A 12,458-nucleotide genomic window follows, 5' to 3' on the forward strand; every position below is an offset into this window, starting at 1 on the left:
TTCCTGAATCAGAACTTAGCTGAGGGACACGCACAAAGTTTCCAGGGTCCTGACGTCACAGTCTCCAGGGTCCCTTCAGAACACACGTGCACAGAAAGTGAAATTTTGATGGAAAGTGTGGATCAACTGGATAGTGCAGGGCAAGATTTTGCAGACAGGATTGAGGAAGGCCAGTCCTTAAGGTTTCCATTAGCATGTGAAGAAAAGCAGGTACTGCTCAAGGAAGAGCATTCTGACACCTTGGCATTGCCCCTGGACCAAACCACTGAGTATAAAAAGGAGCCTATGGCAGTAAATGGTGTGCAGGAGGTGCAGGGAAGTGATTTTCTTTCTAAGGAAAGTTTGCTTCCTGGTATTCCAGAGGAGCAGCGATTAAACCTGAAAACTCAGATCCGCAGTGCTTTGCAAGCAGCAGTGGCCAGTGAGCAACTGAGTCTTTTCTCTGAATGGTTAAGAAACATTGAACAGGTGGAGGTCAAGGCCATAGACTTTACCCAAGAGCCAAACTGCATTATGTGCACCTATCTGATTACCTCAGTGAAATCTCTGACAGAAGAAGTAACCATCACTATTAAAGGCATTGATCCTCAAATGGCTGACTTGAAAACTGAACTGAAGGAGGCGTTGTGCTCTATATGTGAGGAAATGAACATTTTAACAGCCGAGGAGCCTGGAATTGAGAAAGGAGCCACAGTAGTCTTGCAGGAAGATGTTTCTTTTTCCAGTTCACAGAAGCTTGAAGCAATCACTGAACCAGAAGTTGAATCTAAGTACCTTGTCTCGAAGGAAGAGATCAGTTATTTTAAGGTGGAGAGTCAGGTCAAAGCTGTGGGTACCACAATTGCTTATGCTGCTGTTTCTGATGAAAAACAGGATGAGATACCAAAACCATCAGAGGAAGAAAATAAAGTCCCTGAAGGTGGTACTGAGGAGGTTGGTACAGTAGAGATACAGGAAGCTGAGGATGAGGAAGACAGGAAGTTCGGAGAGGATGGTCCTGATGTACAGACACCCTTGGTGGACACAATTGCCGAGGAAGGTGACATCGTAAGCCTCATGTCATGCATAACAAACGCCAAAGAGGTGAATTGGTATTTTGAGAGTAAACCAGTCCCTTCAGATGAAAAGTTCAAGTGTTTACAGGATCAAAATACATACACGCTAGTCATCGACAAAGTAAATAGAGAAGAGCATCAAGGGGAATACACGTGCGAGGCCTTGAATGACAATGGAAAAGCAACAACTTCAGCAAAACTCACTGTAGTCAAAAGAGGTTGGATTTTTAAGGATTCAGTGGATCAAGCTCTAACATTCACTGGGTTGTAGTGATTTAGGTTTCATCACTGAGTTTTAACTTACCTGCCATTGCCAGAATTTATTTAGAGTAAAAATGAAATCACAGACATAATCATGGTTATTAACTCTTCTCCTTTTTCCTTACTGCCTTACTGGGTGGTACGTTATACTGCTATTTATTAAAAAAAATAAATGTATTTTCATATATTTCATAAAACTGATAAATGTTTTCAGTCTATTTCTATATGAAAATACTTTAATGATATGTAATCAAAAGCTGTCAGTGAACACCTAGTTACCCTGAAATCGTCAGTCTCATTCATAAATTCAAAATAACCACGATTAATTGTCTGTGTTTTTCATTTCGACGTCTTTTTTTTTTTTTTTGCTATCGTTTCACTACATCACTTTATTTAGTAGATCATGTTTCTTTCACGTTATTCTGAGTTTTCCTAGTCAGCATGGTATATTAAAAAAAAATATCACGTTATGCATGTAAGCCAAAGCATCACATTTTTCACAATTCACTGGAAAATAACAATTGAATATGTTGAAAGCTGCTCATTGTCTTCTTTTGCCTTCAATGATCTTTCTCATTTTCCAGTCACTTGTCTTAAACTGCTGCAATCCATCTCACCAATTTCAACTGTTTTACTCCATTAACAGCCACAAAAGTTAGAAGGAAAAGAAAAATGTGAGGTGCCTAGTAAGGAGGCGTGCTAACAGCCTCTGCTTCCCTTTGCAGCTGCTCCAGTGATCAGGAGGAGAATTGAGCCCCTGGAAGTAGCCCTGGGCCACCTCGCCAAATTTACCTGTGAGATCCACAGCGCCCCCAATGTCCGCTTCCAGTGGTTCAAAGCTGGACGAGAAATCTATGAAAGTGACAAGTGTTCTATTCGGTCTGCAAATTACGTCACCACCCTGGAAATCCTGAGAACCCAGGTTGTTGACTGTGGCGAGTACACCTGCAAAGCGTCCAACGAGTACGGCAGTGTCAGCTGCACAGCCACACTAACTGTGACAGGTAAGTGCCGTACGCTGACACGGAGGTCGTTCCGTTTCATACGGTCGCCTGTTTGACTTCCACACAGGTGCAGGGAGTGTGTGTTCTACCAACTGGAGAGACCAGCAGCAACGTGGTAACACAGTGGCTCCTGCAGAGCCTATGAGAGATGAGAAATTTTGTTTCTCATTGTTTCTCTTGTTTAGGGTCCTATTTCTGACAACAGCTAAAGAAAAAAATAACTTTTTATTTCAAGAGGATGTCAAGGAATCCTACAAGCAGTGACTCCTGATAGTTTGGTTTGGGTTTTTGTTTTGTTCTCTTTCTTTTCTTTAAATAGTCTGGCTTGCCCCTTAGTATAAACAATTTTCAGGACACTTTGGTGCTGCTAAAAAAATAAATGATGTCCCAATATATTTCATAACTTGGAATCAATTAACCAATTAAGAACAGGGAAAATCAGAACAGAAAAAATAAGGACAGAGCATAAGACTAAAATTAAACAAATCCTAATAAGAGATAGGGAGGTATTACAGGACTCCAAGCTAGGATTCTCACCCTAGGCTTTATTACTAATTTAAAAATAAGAATAACTACACAAATATTCTGTTCTTAGTTTCCTAATAACATACAGGATGACTGTCAAGTAGGTAACACTCAAGTGTTTGAATTCCCTTATTAGCAAAAGAGATCAGTAGCTCTTTCCTTTCTCTCCCTTCCTTCCCTCTCTGTCTCTCTTGCCTTCTTTCTACCAAGGGAAAATGTGACTGTGAGCTTATGAATTATGGTTTGGGATCAGGGGTAGCAATGACTTGTGCTGTTGACAGAAGCCATGCACAAGTGGGCCTGTCTTTGCTCTTGTTTTTCTTTTTGAAGTTTAGTTGATTACCATATTACCTTGATCTTCTTTTCCAACGAGAGCATGGAGGGGAAAGACAAATGCAGCACCTGTCATTGACTTGAAAAAGACGAGGTTACCTATAGCTTCCTCTCCTCCACAACTCTTCCATCGGAAACTCCACACCCCGGGCCCACAGTGGCCCATTCAGTGGTTTTTGCTTTGTGATCAAAGAATATCTATGCCACCAAGTACATGGCATTATTCTTAATGACACTTTGGGAAATTTCTTTATCCAAAATAGGCCTGTTCAGTAATGGAACTAACACTTGAGCTTCAAGTCACAGAGGAAAGAAGAAAGAGGAGGATTTTTTTTTTTTAACCAAAAAGAGAGGTTCCTAAAGGCTTTCTTCCAAATGCAGAATGGACATAGAAAATTACTGCTATATATATTTTTACAAGTTTGAAATGGTTTAGCAGATGCATTTATAGTTGAAACATGAGGGTTAGACTTTAAAAAACTATTCACACCTTTTCTATTACTCACTTAATATCCCTGCTCTTCAGAAAAGTCAAGAACATTTTCTTTATATTCCTTATACAGTCTTCTGATTTGCAGAATTAAAGTACCAGTTGAATTGCTTATCAGATAGTTCAATTAATCAGCTAATAAAATGGACAGATCTTTAGCAATTGTAAGTTAATGTTGTGAAATAAAAGAAGAACAAATCTTCTTTTATTTAAAGTGCTGTCTTGCTCTGCTATAAAAAAAATTCTCGTCTCTTTCCTTTGATGCATCTTTTCATCTTCTTAATACATTACCCTACTTTAAATAATGTCTCATGTCTATCTAAAGCTATAACTCATCTCTTCTCTTTCTTGGAATATGTAATTACAGCAGGAGCTTTGTGGGGACAAACTATAACACTGAAAACATTTCTCTTACAGAGGCGTATCCACCAACCTTCTTCTCCAGACCTAAGTCCATAACGACTTTTGTGGGTAAGGCAGCCAAGTTTCTCTGCACAGTGACAGGCACTCCCGTGATTGAAACCATTTGGCAGAAAGATGGCATGGCCCTCTCACCTTCCCCTACCTGCAAGATTTCAGATGTAGACAACAAACACATTTTAGAGCTCTCAAATCTTACAGTTCATGATAAAGGAGTTTACTCCTGTAAGGCTTCTAACAAGTTTGGAGCCGACACCTGCCAAGCTGAGTTGGACATAATTGACAAACCACATTTCATTAAAGAACTGGAGCCTGTACAATCAGCTATCAATAAGAAGATCCGTCTTGAGGGCCAAGTAGATGAAGACAGAAAAGTCACAATTACGTGGAGCAAAAATGGGCAGAAGCTCCCCCCTGGGAAAGATTATAAGATCTATTTTGAAGATAAAATAGCATCACTTGAGATCCCTCTGGCCAAACTCAAAGATTCAGGAACCTATGTTTGCACAGCTTCCAATGAGGCTGGAAGCAGCTCCACTTCAGCGACAGTAACTGTCAGAGGTAAGAAGTGTGTGAACAATGTTTCACTCCCTTCTCTGCAGGGATGCCTCAGTAGACAAATTATTGACACACTGCAGTTGGCGCATTTTGTGATGAAAATGATTTCATCTCAGCAATTGTTTTGGTTTGGGGAAATTGTGAAATTGTTTATTTTTTTTAGTCTTTTCCAGAATTCACTTACTCTTGTTCGTTTCAAGCTGTCTGCCATTAACATAGCTTGCTTAAAACTACTTCTAAGAACTTTTGAGTTAAGGCAATCCTTAAATATCTTCTTTCATAAAATTGCTCTTTGTCTAAGTAGAATTTGTTTAGTTTTGGTTTTGTTTATTTATTTTTTTTTAATTTTATTTTATTTTTAAACTTTACAAAATTGTATTCGTTTTGCCAAATAAATCAAGAGTCTGGGAAAACATTTTGGAATCATAGAAATGTGGAAAGCTATTAAGTACACCACAACCTGTTCAGGAATTTCATGAAGATATTGTATGTGTGTGTGTGTGTTGTGTGTGTCTTTTTATTGTGTGATGTCTACTTTGTGTGTGCTTTATGCTTCAGATGTCTTTTCCTTTTCTTTTTTGTCAACTTCATATAGAGCCACCGTCCTTTGTGAAGAAGGTGGATCCTTCTTACTTAATGCTCCCAGGTGAGTCAGCACGCCTCCACTGCAGGCTGAAAGGCTCACCTGTGATCCAGGTTACTTGGTTTAAAAATAACAAAGAACTTACTGAGAGTAACACAATCAGAATGGCCTTTGTCAATTCTGAGGCCGTGCTTGACATTACGGATGTAAAAGTTGAAGACAGCGGGACGTACTCGTGTGAAGCGGTGAATGACGTCGGCACTGACAGTAGCAGCACTGAAATCGTTGTCAAAGGTTCGTTGACCTGGTCATAGTCCATTGGTTTTTGAGACAAGGTTTTCTTTTTACCTGTTTGTAACACGTAACTTACACACTCCTTTCATGCTTTTGTAGAACCTCCTTCGTTCATCAAAACTCTTGAGCCTGCAGACATAGTGAGAGGAACAAATGCCCTCCTTCAGTGTGAAATCGCAGGCACTGGACCATTTGAAATTAGCTGGTTCAAGGATAAGAAGCAAATTCGAAGTAGTAAAAAGTACAGGTTGTTTTCTCAGAAGTCCACTGTGTCCCTGGAGATCTTTTCTTTTAATAGCGCGGACGTTGGTGACTATGAGTGTGTGGTTGCTAATGAAGTTGGGAAGTGTGGCTGTGTGGCAACCCACTTACTAAAAGGTTAGTGCTGGAAAAATTCATATCTCTTTAATAAATTGTCAAAATAGCTTTCTTAGCTCAAGGAAGTAAAAGGGGTACACTCTCCTCTTCTCCTAATTTTTGAAAATACATTTTGCCTTCGGTTTGACCTAGGACCCTGGGGACAGTGCAGTCTTTATCTTGAGGCCAGTGTAAATATTGAGTCTCTGATGGTGGTGGTGGTTTAGTTGCTAAGTTGTATCCAACTCTTGCGACCCCATGGACTGTCGCCCACGAGGCTCCTCTGTCCATGGGATTTTCCAGGCAAGAATACTGGAGTGGGTTGCCGTTTCCTTCTCCAGGGGATCTTTCGGACCCAGGAATTGAACCCGAGTCTACAAAAATGAATTATGCAATAAGCAATTTTGTCAGCTGATAGCCGTGTATCTTTGCATCTTCTTCTTGCATGGAACTGTAATACCTCTTCAACTGGATTTCTTTTTCTAATCAACCAACACTATGGACTAGATAAATGTAATCGAGATAAAATAATTGCATGCACATGGTGTCAAAGTGTTTGGGAATGATCAATTTTATTTGCTGTCTTTCTTTAACTAGAGCCACCAACCTTTGTAAAGAAAGTAGATGATTTTACTGCACTGGCAGGACAGACAGTTACCTTTCAAGCTGCCGTGAGAGGGTCAGAACCCATTTCTGTCACGTGGATGAAGGGACAGGAGATCATTAAAGAAGATGGAAAGATCAAAATGAGCTTTGCCAATGGTGTGGCAGTCTTGATAATCCCTGATGTGCAGATTAGTTTTGGTGACAAATACACGTGCCTGGCTGAAAATGAAGCCGGAAGCCAAACGTCTGTTGGGGAATTAATAGTTAAAGGTTCGTGGAGGAACATTTTGAATTGATATTTCCTTTAAAAATGAAACCTTAATTGACACTGCAGAATTCTAACTATTTATTACCATTGTAGAACCCGCTAAAATCATTGAGAGAGCAGAACTGATCCAAGTGACCGCAGGAGACCCAGCCACACTGGAGTACACAGTCGCAGGCACCCCAGAACTCAAGCCAAAATGGTACAAAGATGGGAGACCTTTGGTCCCCAGTAAAAAGTATAGGATAAGTTTCAAAAACAATGTTGCCCAACTCAAATTTTATTCAGCTGAACTGCACGATAGTGGCCAGTACACGTTTGAGATTTCCAATGAAGTGGGCAGCAGCTCCTGTGAGACAACCTTCACTGTCTTAGGTTAGTATCCGTAGAAACCTGTGCTCCCATATTCCTTTGAAAACCAACTGACAACCAACACTAAAATCACTGCGCCCTTTTCCACATTGTTCTTTCTTCTCTTCTTGTACCATGAACAGATCGAGACATTGCTCCATTCTTTACCAAACCCCTTCGAAACGTGGACAGTGTGGTTAGTGGCACCTGCAGGCTGGACTGCAAAATTGCTGGCTCCCTCCCCATGAGGGTGTCCTGGTTTAAGGATGGTAAAGAAGTAGCCTCCTCTGACAGATACAGAATAGCCTTTGTGGAAGGCACAGCCTCTTTGGAAATAAGCAGAGTAGACATGAGTGATGCCGGGAATTTCACCTGTCGAGCCACGAATTCCGTGGGAAGCAAAGACTGCAGCGGAGCCCTGATTGTGCAAGGTTGGCCGGAGACTGTGCCTTTCATTCTTATGTAAATGATGTTCAAATTAAGGTATCTTCCTTTCAATGGCACCTCTTAACTCTTTCAAATTCTTTTTTACACTCCTTTAGAACCACCCAGTTTTGTAACTAAACCTGCATCAAGGGATGTCCTGCCTGGCTCCACTGTGTGCCTGAAGAGCACCTTCCAAGGGTCTACCCCTTTCACAATCAGATGGTTTAAGGGTGACAAAGAGCTGGTTTCTGGTGGAAGCTGCTATATCAACAAAGAAGCTTTAGAAAGTTCCCTGGAACTATATTCAGTAAAAACCACCGATTCAGGCACATATACCTGTAAAGTCAGCAACGTGGCTGGAGCTGTGGAGTGCAGTGCAAACTTATTTGTAAAAGGTTTGCAGAATTTCCTTGCAGAATTTCCTTGACATCTTTGAGCTACCGTTGTTAGTTCTTGCCTCTTTCTCACGTCTCTGAATGACTTCCTTCCACAGAACCTGCCACATTTGTTGAAAGGTTAGAGCTGTCCCAGCTGTTAAAGAAGGGAGACACCACCCAGCTAGCCTGCAAAGTCACGGGCACCCCTCCAATTAAAATAACGTGGTTTGCAAATGATAGAGAAATTAAGGAGAGCAGCAAACACAAAATGTCTTTTGTGGAGTCCACCGCGGTTCTAAGACTTACAGATATTGCTGTCGAAGACAGTGGTGAATATATGTGTGAGGCTCAAAATGAAGCTGGCAGTGATCACTGCAGCAGCATTCTGATAGTCAAAGGTTTGTGTTCACGTTGTCTCTTGCGTTACCAAAGTTATGGCCCGGGGCACCGACTCCACTCCCATTAACTCAAAATAATTCCTTTCCCCTGTAGAGTCACCTTACTTTACCAAGGAATTTAAGCCCATTGAAGTGTTGAAGGAATATGATGTCATGTTGCTGGCTGAGGTGGCAGGCACGCCTCCCTTTGAGATCACTTGGTTCAAAGACAACACCACACTGCGAAGTGGCAGGAAATACAAAACCTTCATTCAGGATCAGCTGGTTAGCCTGCAGATCCTCAAGTTTGTTGCTGCGGACGCGGGTGAATACCAGTGTCGGGTCACCAATGAGGTGGGCAGCAGCACCTGCAGTGCCAGGGTGACTTTAAGAGGTTAGTGTCAGTGCTGGTGACGGACTGGCTTTTCTTTGGAGCCGATGCTTTTGGTTAAGCTGGTTTCGCTCTCGAGTCGGTATTGATTGAGAATTCGTTCTTCCACTAGAACCCCCAACCTTTGTAAAGAAGATCGAGAGCACCAGCTCCCTTAGAGGAGGCACCGCTGCCTTCCAGGCCACGCTGAAGGGCTCCCTGCCCATCACGGTGACTTGGCTAAAAGACAACGAGGAAATCACCGAAGACGATAACATAAGAATGACCTTTGAGAACAATGTGGCAAGTCTGTACCTCAGTGGCATTGAAGTCAAGCACGATGGGAAATATGTTTGCCAGGCCAAAAACGATGCAGGAATACAAAGGTGTTCCGCAGTACTCTCAGTAAAAGGTCGGTTCAGAAAGCTCACTGTGGGTTCTAGGGAAAAAATGCAGATGTAAGCCTTTAACCAGAGCCATTCACAACCCACACCTATCCCTTTGTTTTCCATAGAACCTGCAACAATCATTGAAGAGGCTGTGTCTATAGATGTCACCCACGGAGACCCTGCCACTTTGCAGGTTAAATTTTCAGGGACTAAGGAGATTACAGCCAAATGGTTTAAAGATGGCCAAGAACTGACACCGGGCCAAAAATATAAAATCAGTGTCACTGACACTGTCTCTATACTGAAGATTATTTCTACAGAAAAGAGAGATAGTGGTGAATATACTTTCGAAGTCCAAAATGATGTCGGGAGGAGCAGCTGCAAGGCTAGCATTAATGTCTTAGGTTGGTACAGCTTTTCTATGGCGAGGAACTGGGCATTTCTATGCTCTTTCATCTCTTTCAATTTTAGAAAAAAAGTATAAATCAGTAGATTGACTTTTTTTTTTTCATTGCATAGATCTTATCATACCTCCGTCATTCACCAAAAAGCTGAAGAAAATGGACAGCATTAAAGGGTCTTCCATCGACTTAGAATGTATAGTGGCTGGGTCACATCCCATAAGCATCCAGTGGTTCAAAGATGACCAAGAAATAACAGCTAGTGAAAAATACAAGTTCTCTTTTCATGACAACACTGCCTTCTTGGAAATCAGTCAGCTGGAAGGTTCAGACAGTGGCACGTACACTTGTTCTGCCACTAACAAGGCCGGACACAACCAGTGCAGCGGCCATCTGACCGTCAAAGGTTGGCAAATTTTGTCTCTGCCTCTCGAGAACTTGCTGCTCTCTCATTTCTTAATTCTTTCCTTGACTGATCAGTTCTACAATAAACCTTCCTTTCCCCTTTCGCTTCTTCTTCTTTCACCCCAGAACCCCCTTACTTCCTGGAAAAGCCACAGTCACAAGATGTCAATCCCAATACAAGGGTTCAGTTAAAGGCACTTGTAGGTGGCACTGCACCCATGACAATAAAGTGGTTTAAAGACAACAAAGAGTTGCACTCCGGAGCGGCTCGCTCGGTCTGGAAGGATGACGCCTCCACCATCCTGGAGCTCTTTTCAGCCAAAGCTGCCGATTCGGGGACCTACATCTGCCAACTGAGCAATGATGTTGGCACAGCAACCACTAAAGCCTCTCTCTTTGTGAAAGGTCTGGTCTCTCTATCTTCTCACTGTCTTGCTTGCCTAGATTTTCTTCAGGGGAGCGGGCTTGAGAAAACAGTTTTGCTCATTGGTCTTCAGTATAAAAAATGCTCACCATCACACGTTTTTCCCCATCTTTAGAACCTCCTCAATTCATTAAGAAGCCCAGCCCAGTGCTAGTGCTGAGGAATGGACAGTCCACGACATTTGAATGCCAGATAACAGGCACGCCTGAAATCAGAGTTTCTTGGTATCTGGACGGGAACGAAATAACAGCCGTTGAGAAACATGGCATTTCCTTCATTGATGGTTTAGCCACTTTCCAGATATCTGGGGCCAGGGTGGAAAATAGTGGGACTTACGTCTGTGAAGCTCAAAACGATGCAGGCACTGCGAGCTGCAGCATTGAGTTAAAAGTGAAAGGTGCGTTACTGCTTCTCTTTTCCACTCTGGCTATGCTCCTGGCTGGTCCTTGGGTCTTCCCTGGAGTAAGCGGTTCTCTGTCTCCTTTTTGAATCTTTAGAACCTCCCACCTTTATCAGGGAGCTGAAACCCGTGGAGGTAGTCAAAGATAGTGATGTGGAGCTGGAGTGTGAAGTTATGGGAACATCTCCATTCCGAGTCACTTGGCTGAGGAATAACAAGGAAATTCGGAGCAGCAAAAAATATACCCTGACTGACAGAGTGTCAGTGTTTAATCTCAACATAAACAGATGTGACCCCTCAGACACTGGTGACTACCAGTGCGTCGTATCCAATGAAGGCGGCAGCTGCTTTTGCAGCGCTCGAGTCTCTCTGAAAGGTCAGTTGGATGCAAAGGAGCTGGCTGCCCAATACAAATTCTGTAAAGTTTTCATCTTGTGATGATGGGTAGGAGTTCAGATAAACTTCCTCTTCTCATACTGTCTACTTTAATCACAGAGCCACCCTCGTTCATAAAGAAGATAGAAAACATCACTACTGTTTTGAAAAGTTCTGCCACCTTTCAGAGCACTGTGGTGGGCTCTCCTCCCATTTCTATCACCTGGCTCAAGGATGACCAGATTCTGGATGAAGATGACAATGTTCACATCTCCTTTGTGAACAATGTGGCCACACTTCAAATTAGATCTGTGGATAATGGACACAGTGGGAGGTACACGTGTCAAGCCAAGAATGAGTCAGGAGTTGAGAGGTGTTACGCTTTCCTTTTAGTACAAGGTGTGTGAGCTAACCCCTTTCAGAGTTATTCTCTGGAGACAGTTTCACAAGCAATAACCTCCTTTCCATGGAATTATGAGTGTAACTCATCCATGTTTCCATTCTTACTACAGAACCCGCTCAGATCATAGAGAAAGCTAAATCTGTCGATGTAACTGAGAAAGACCCAGTGACCTTGGAGTGTGTTGTGGCCGGAACGCCAGAACTCAAAGTCAAGTGGCTTAAAGATGGGAAACAGATTGTGCCTAGTAGATATTTTTCGATGAGTTTTGAAAACAACGTGGCCAGTTTTAGGATTCAGTCAGTAATGAAGCAAGACAGCGGCGAGTACACTTTCAAGGTGGAAAATGACTTTGGAAGCAGTAGCTGCGATGCCTACCTGAGAGTACTAGGTCTGTACTCTTGGCCCCCGTCAGTTTCCCTTATGTATATTTGTCCTTGGTAAACAAGTGGCAACGATTAACGGGTGTTTTTTATTGTTTGCATTGGACAGATCAAAATATTCCCCCATCATTCACCAAAAAGTTAACCAAAATGGATAAAGTGCTAGGCTCTTCCATTCATATGGAGTGCAAAGTTTCTGGCTCACTTCCTATTAGTGCTCAGTGGTTTAAGGATGGAAAACAAATATCTACAAGTGCAAAATACAGACTCGTCTGTCATGAGAACACTGTATCACTGGATGTGAACAACCTGGAATTAGAAGACACTGCGAATTACACATGCCGAGTATCAAACGTAGCAGGGGATGCGGCATGCAGCGGCATCTTGACTGTAAAAGGTTAGAATTTCTTAAGCTCTTCCTGGCTGTTCTCTCTGGTTGCTTTTAAATGTAACACTCTTTCCTAGTGTCCTTTAAGACTAAAAATCGCCATAATTCTGTTTATTTAGACACATCTATATTGAGTTCAAGAAATATTCAGTCATTACCTCTTTTCAGTAATGTTTTCTTACATGTCCTTAAAACTGTTGAAATAATCCAGCTACAAGGCATTTAATCATATGCATTTCTC

At 42.1% G+C, this 12,458-nt stretch overlaps 1 protein-coding gene across 50 annotated transcripts in view; it reads left to right on the forward strand.

The window, feature by feature from the left end:
* Nucleotides 1-12,458, forward strand: part of TTN (titin) — a 276,641-nt gene that overhangs the window by 67,672 nt on the left and 196,511 nt on the right. For all 50 annotated transcript variants that reach the window (XM_045163719.1, XM_045163748.1, XM_045163734.1 and 47 more), the window contains 19 exons: nt 2,042-2,320; nt 4,086-4,649; nt 5,242-5,523; nt 5,623-5,901; nt 6,478-6,756; nt 6,848-7,126; nt 7,246-7,533; nt 7,645-7,923; nt 8,022-8,303; nt 8,398-8,676; nt 8,786-9,064; nt 9,167-9,445; nt 9,561-9,848; nt 9,974-10,252; nt 10,387-10,668; nt 10,769-11,047; nt 11,167-11,445; nt 11,559-11,837; nt 11,939-12,226. In XM_045163719.1, the coding sequence (XP_045019654.1) occupies nt 2,042-2,320; nt 4,086-4,649; nt 5,242-5,523; nt 5,623-5,901; nt 6,478-6,756; nt 6,848-7,126; nt 7,246-7,533; nt 7,645-7,923; nt 8,022-8,303; nt 8,398-8,676; nt 8,786-9,064; nt 9,167-9,445; nt 9,561-9,848; nt 9,974-10,252; nt 10,387-10,668; nt 10,769-11,047; nt 11,167-11,445; nt 11,559-11,837; nt 11,939-12,226 (5,622 nt within the window). The remainder of the gene's footprint in view (nt 1-2,041; nt 2,321-4,085; nt 4,650-5,241; nt 5,524-5,622; nt 5,902-6,477; nt 6,757-6,847; nt 7,127-7,245; nt 7,534-7,644; nt 7,924-8,021; nt 8,304-8,397; nt 8,677-8,785; nt 9,065-9,166; nt 9,446-9,560; nt 9,849-9,973; nt 10,253-10,386; nt 10,669-10,768; nt 11,048-11,166; nt 11,446-11,558; nt 11,838-11,938; nt 12,227-12,458) is intronic.

This window comes from Bubalus bubalis, chromosome 2 (genome assembly GCF_019923935.1).
Source record: "Bubalus bubalis isolate 160015118507 breed Murrah chromosome 2, NDDB_SH_1, whole genome shotgun sequence".
In the NCBI taxonomy this organism is placed as follows: Eukaryota; Metazoa; Chordata; class Mammalia; order Artiodactyla; family Bovidae; genus Bubalus; species Bubalus bubalis.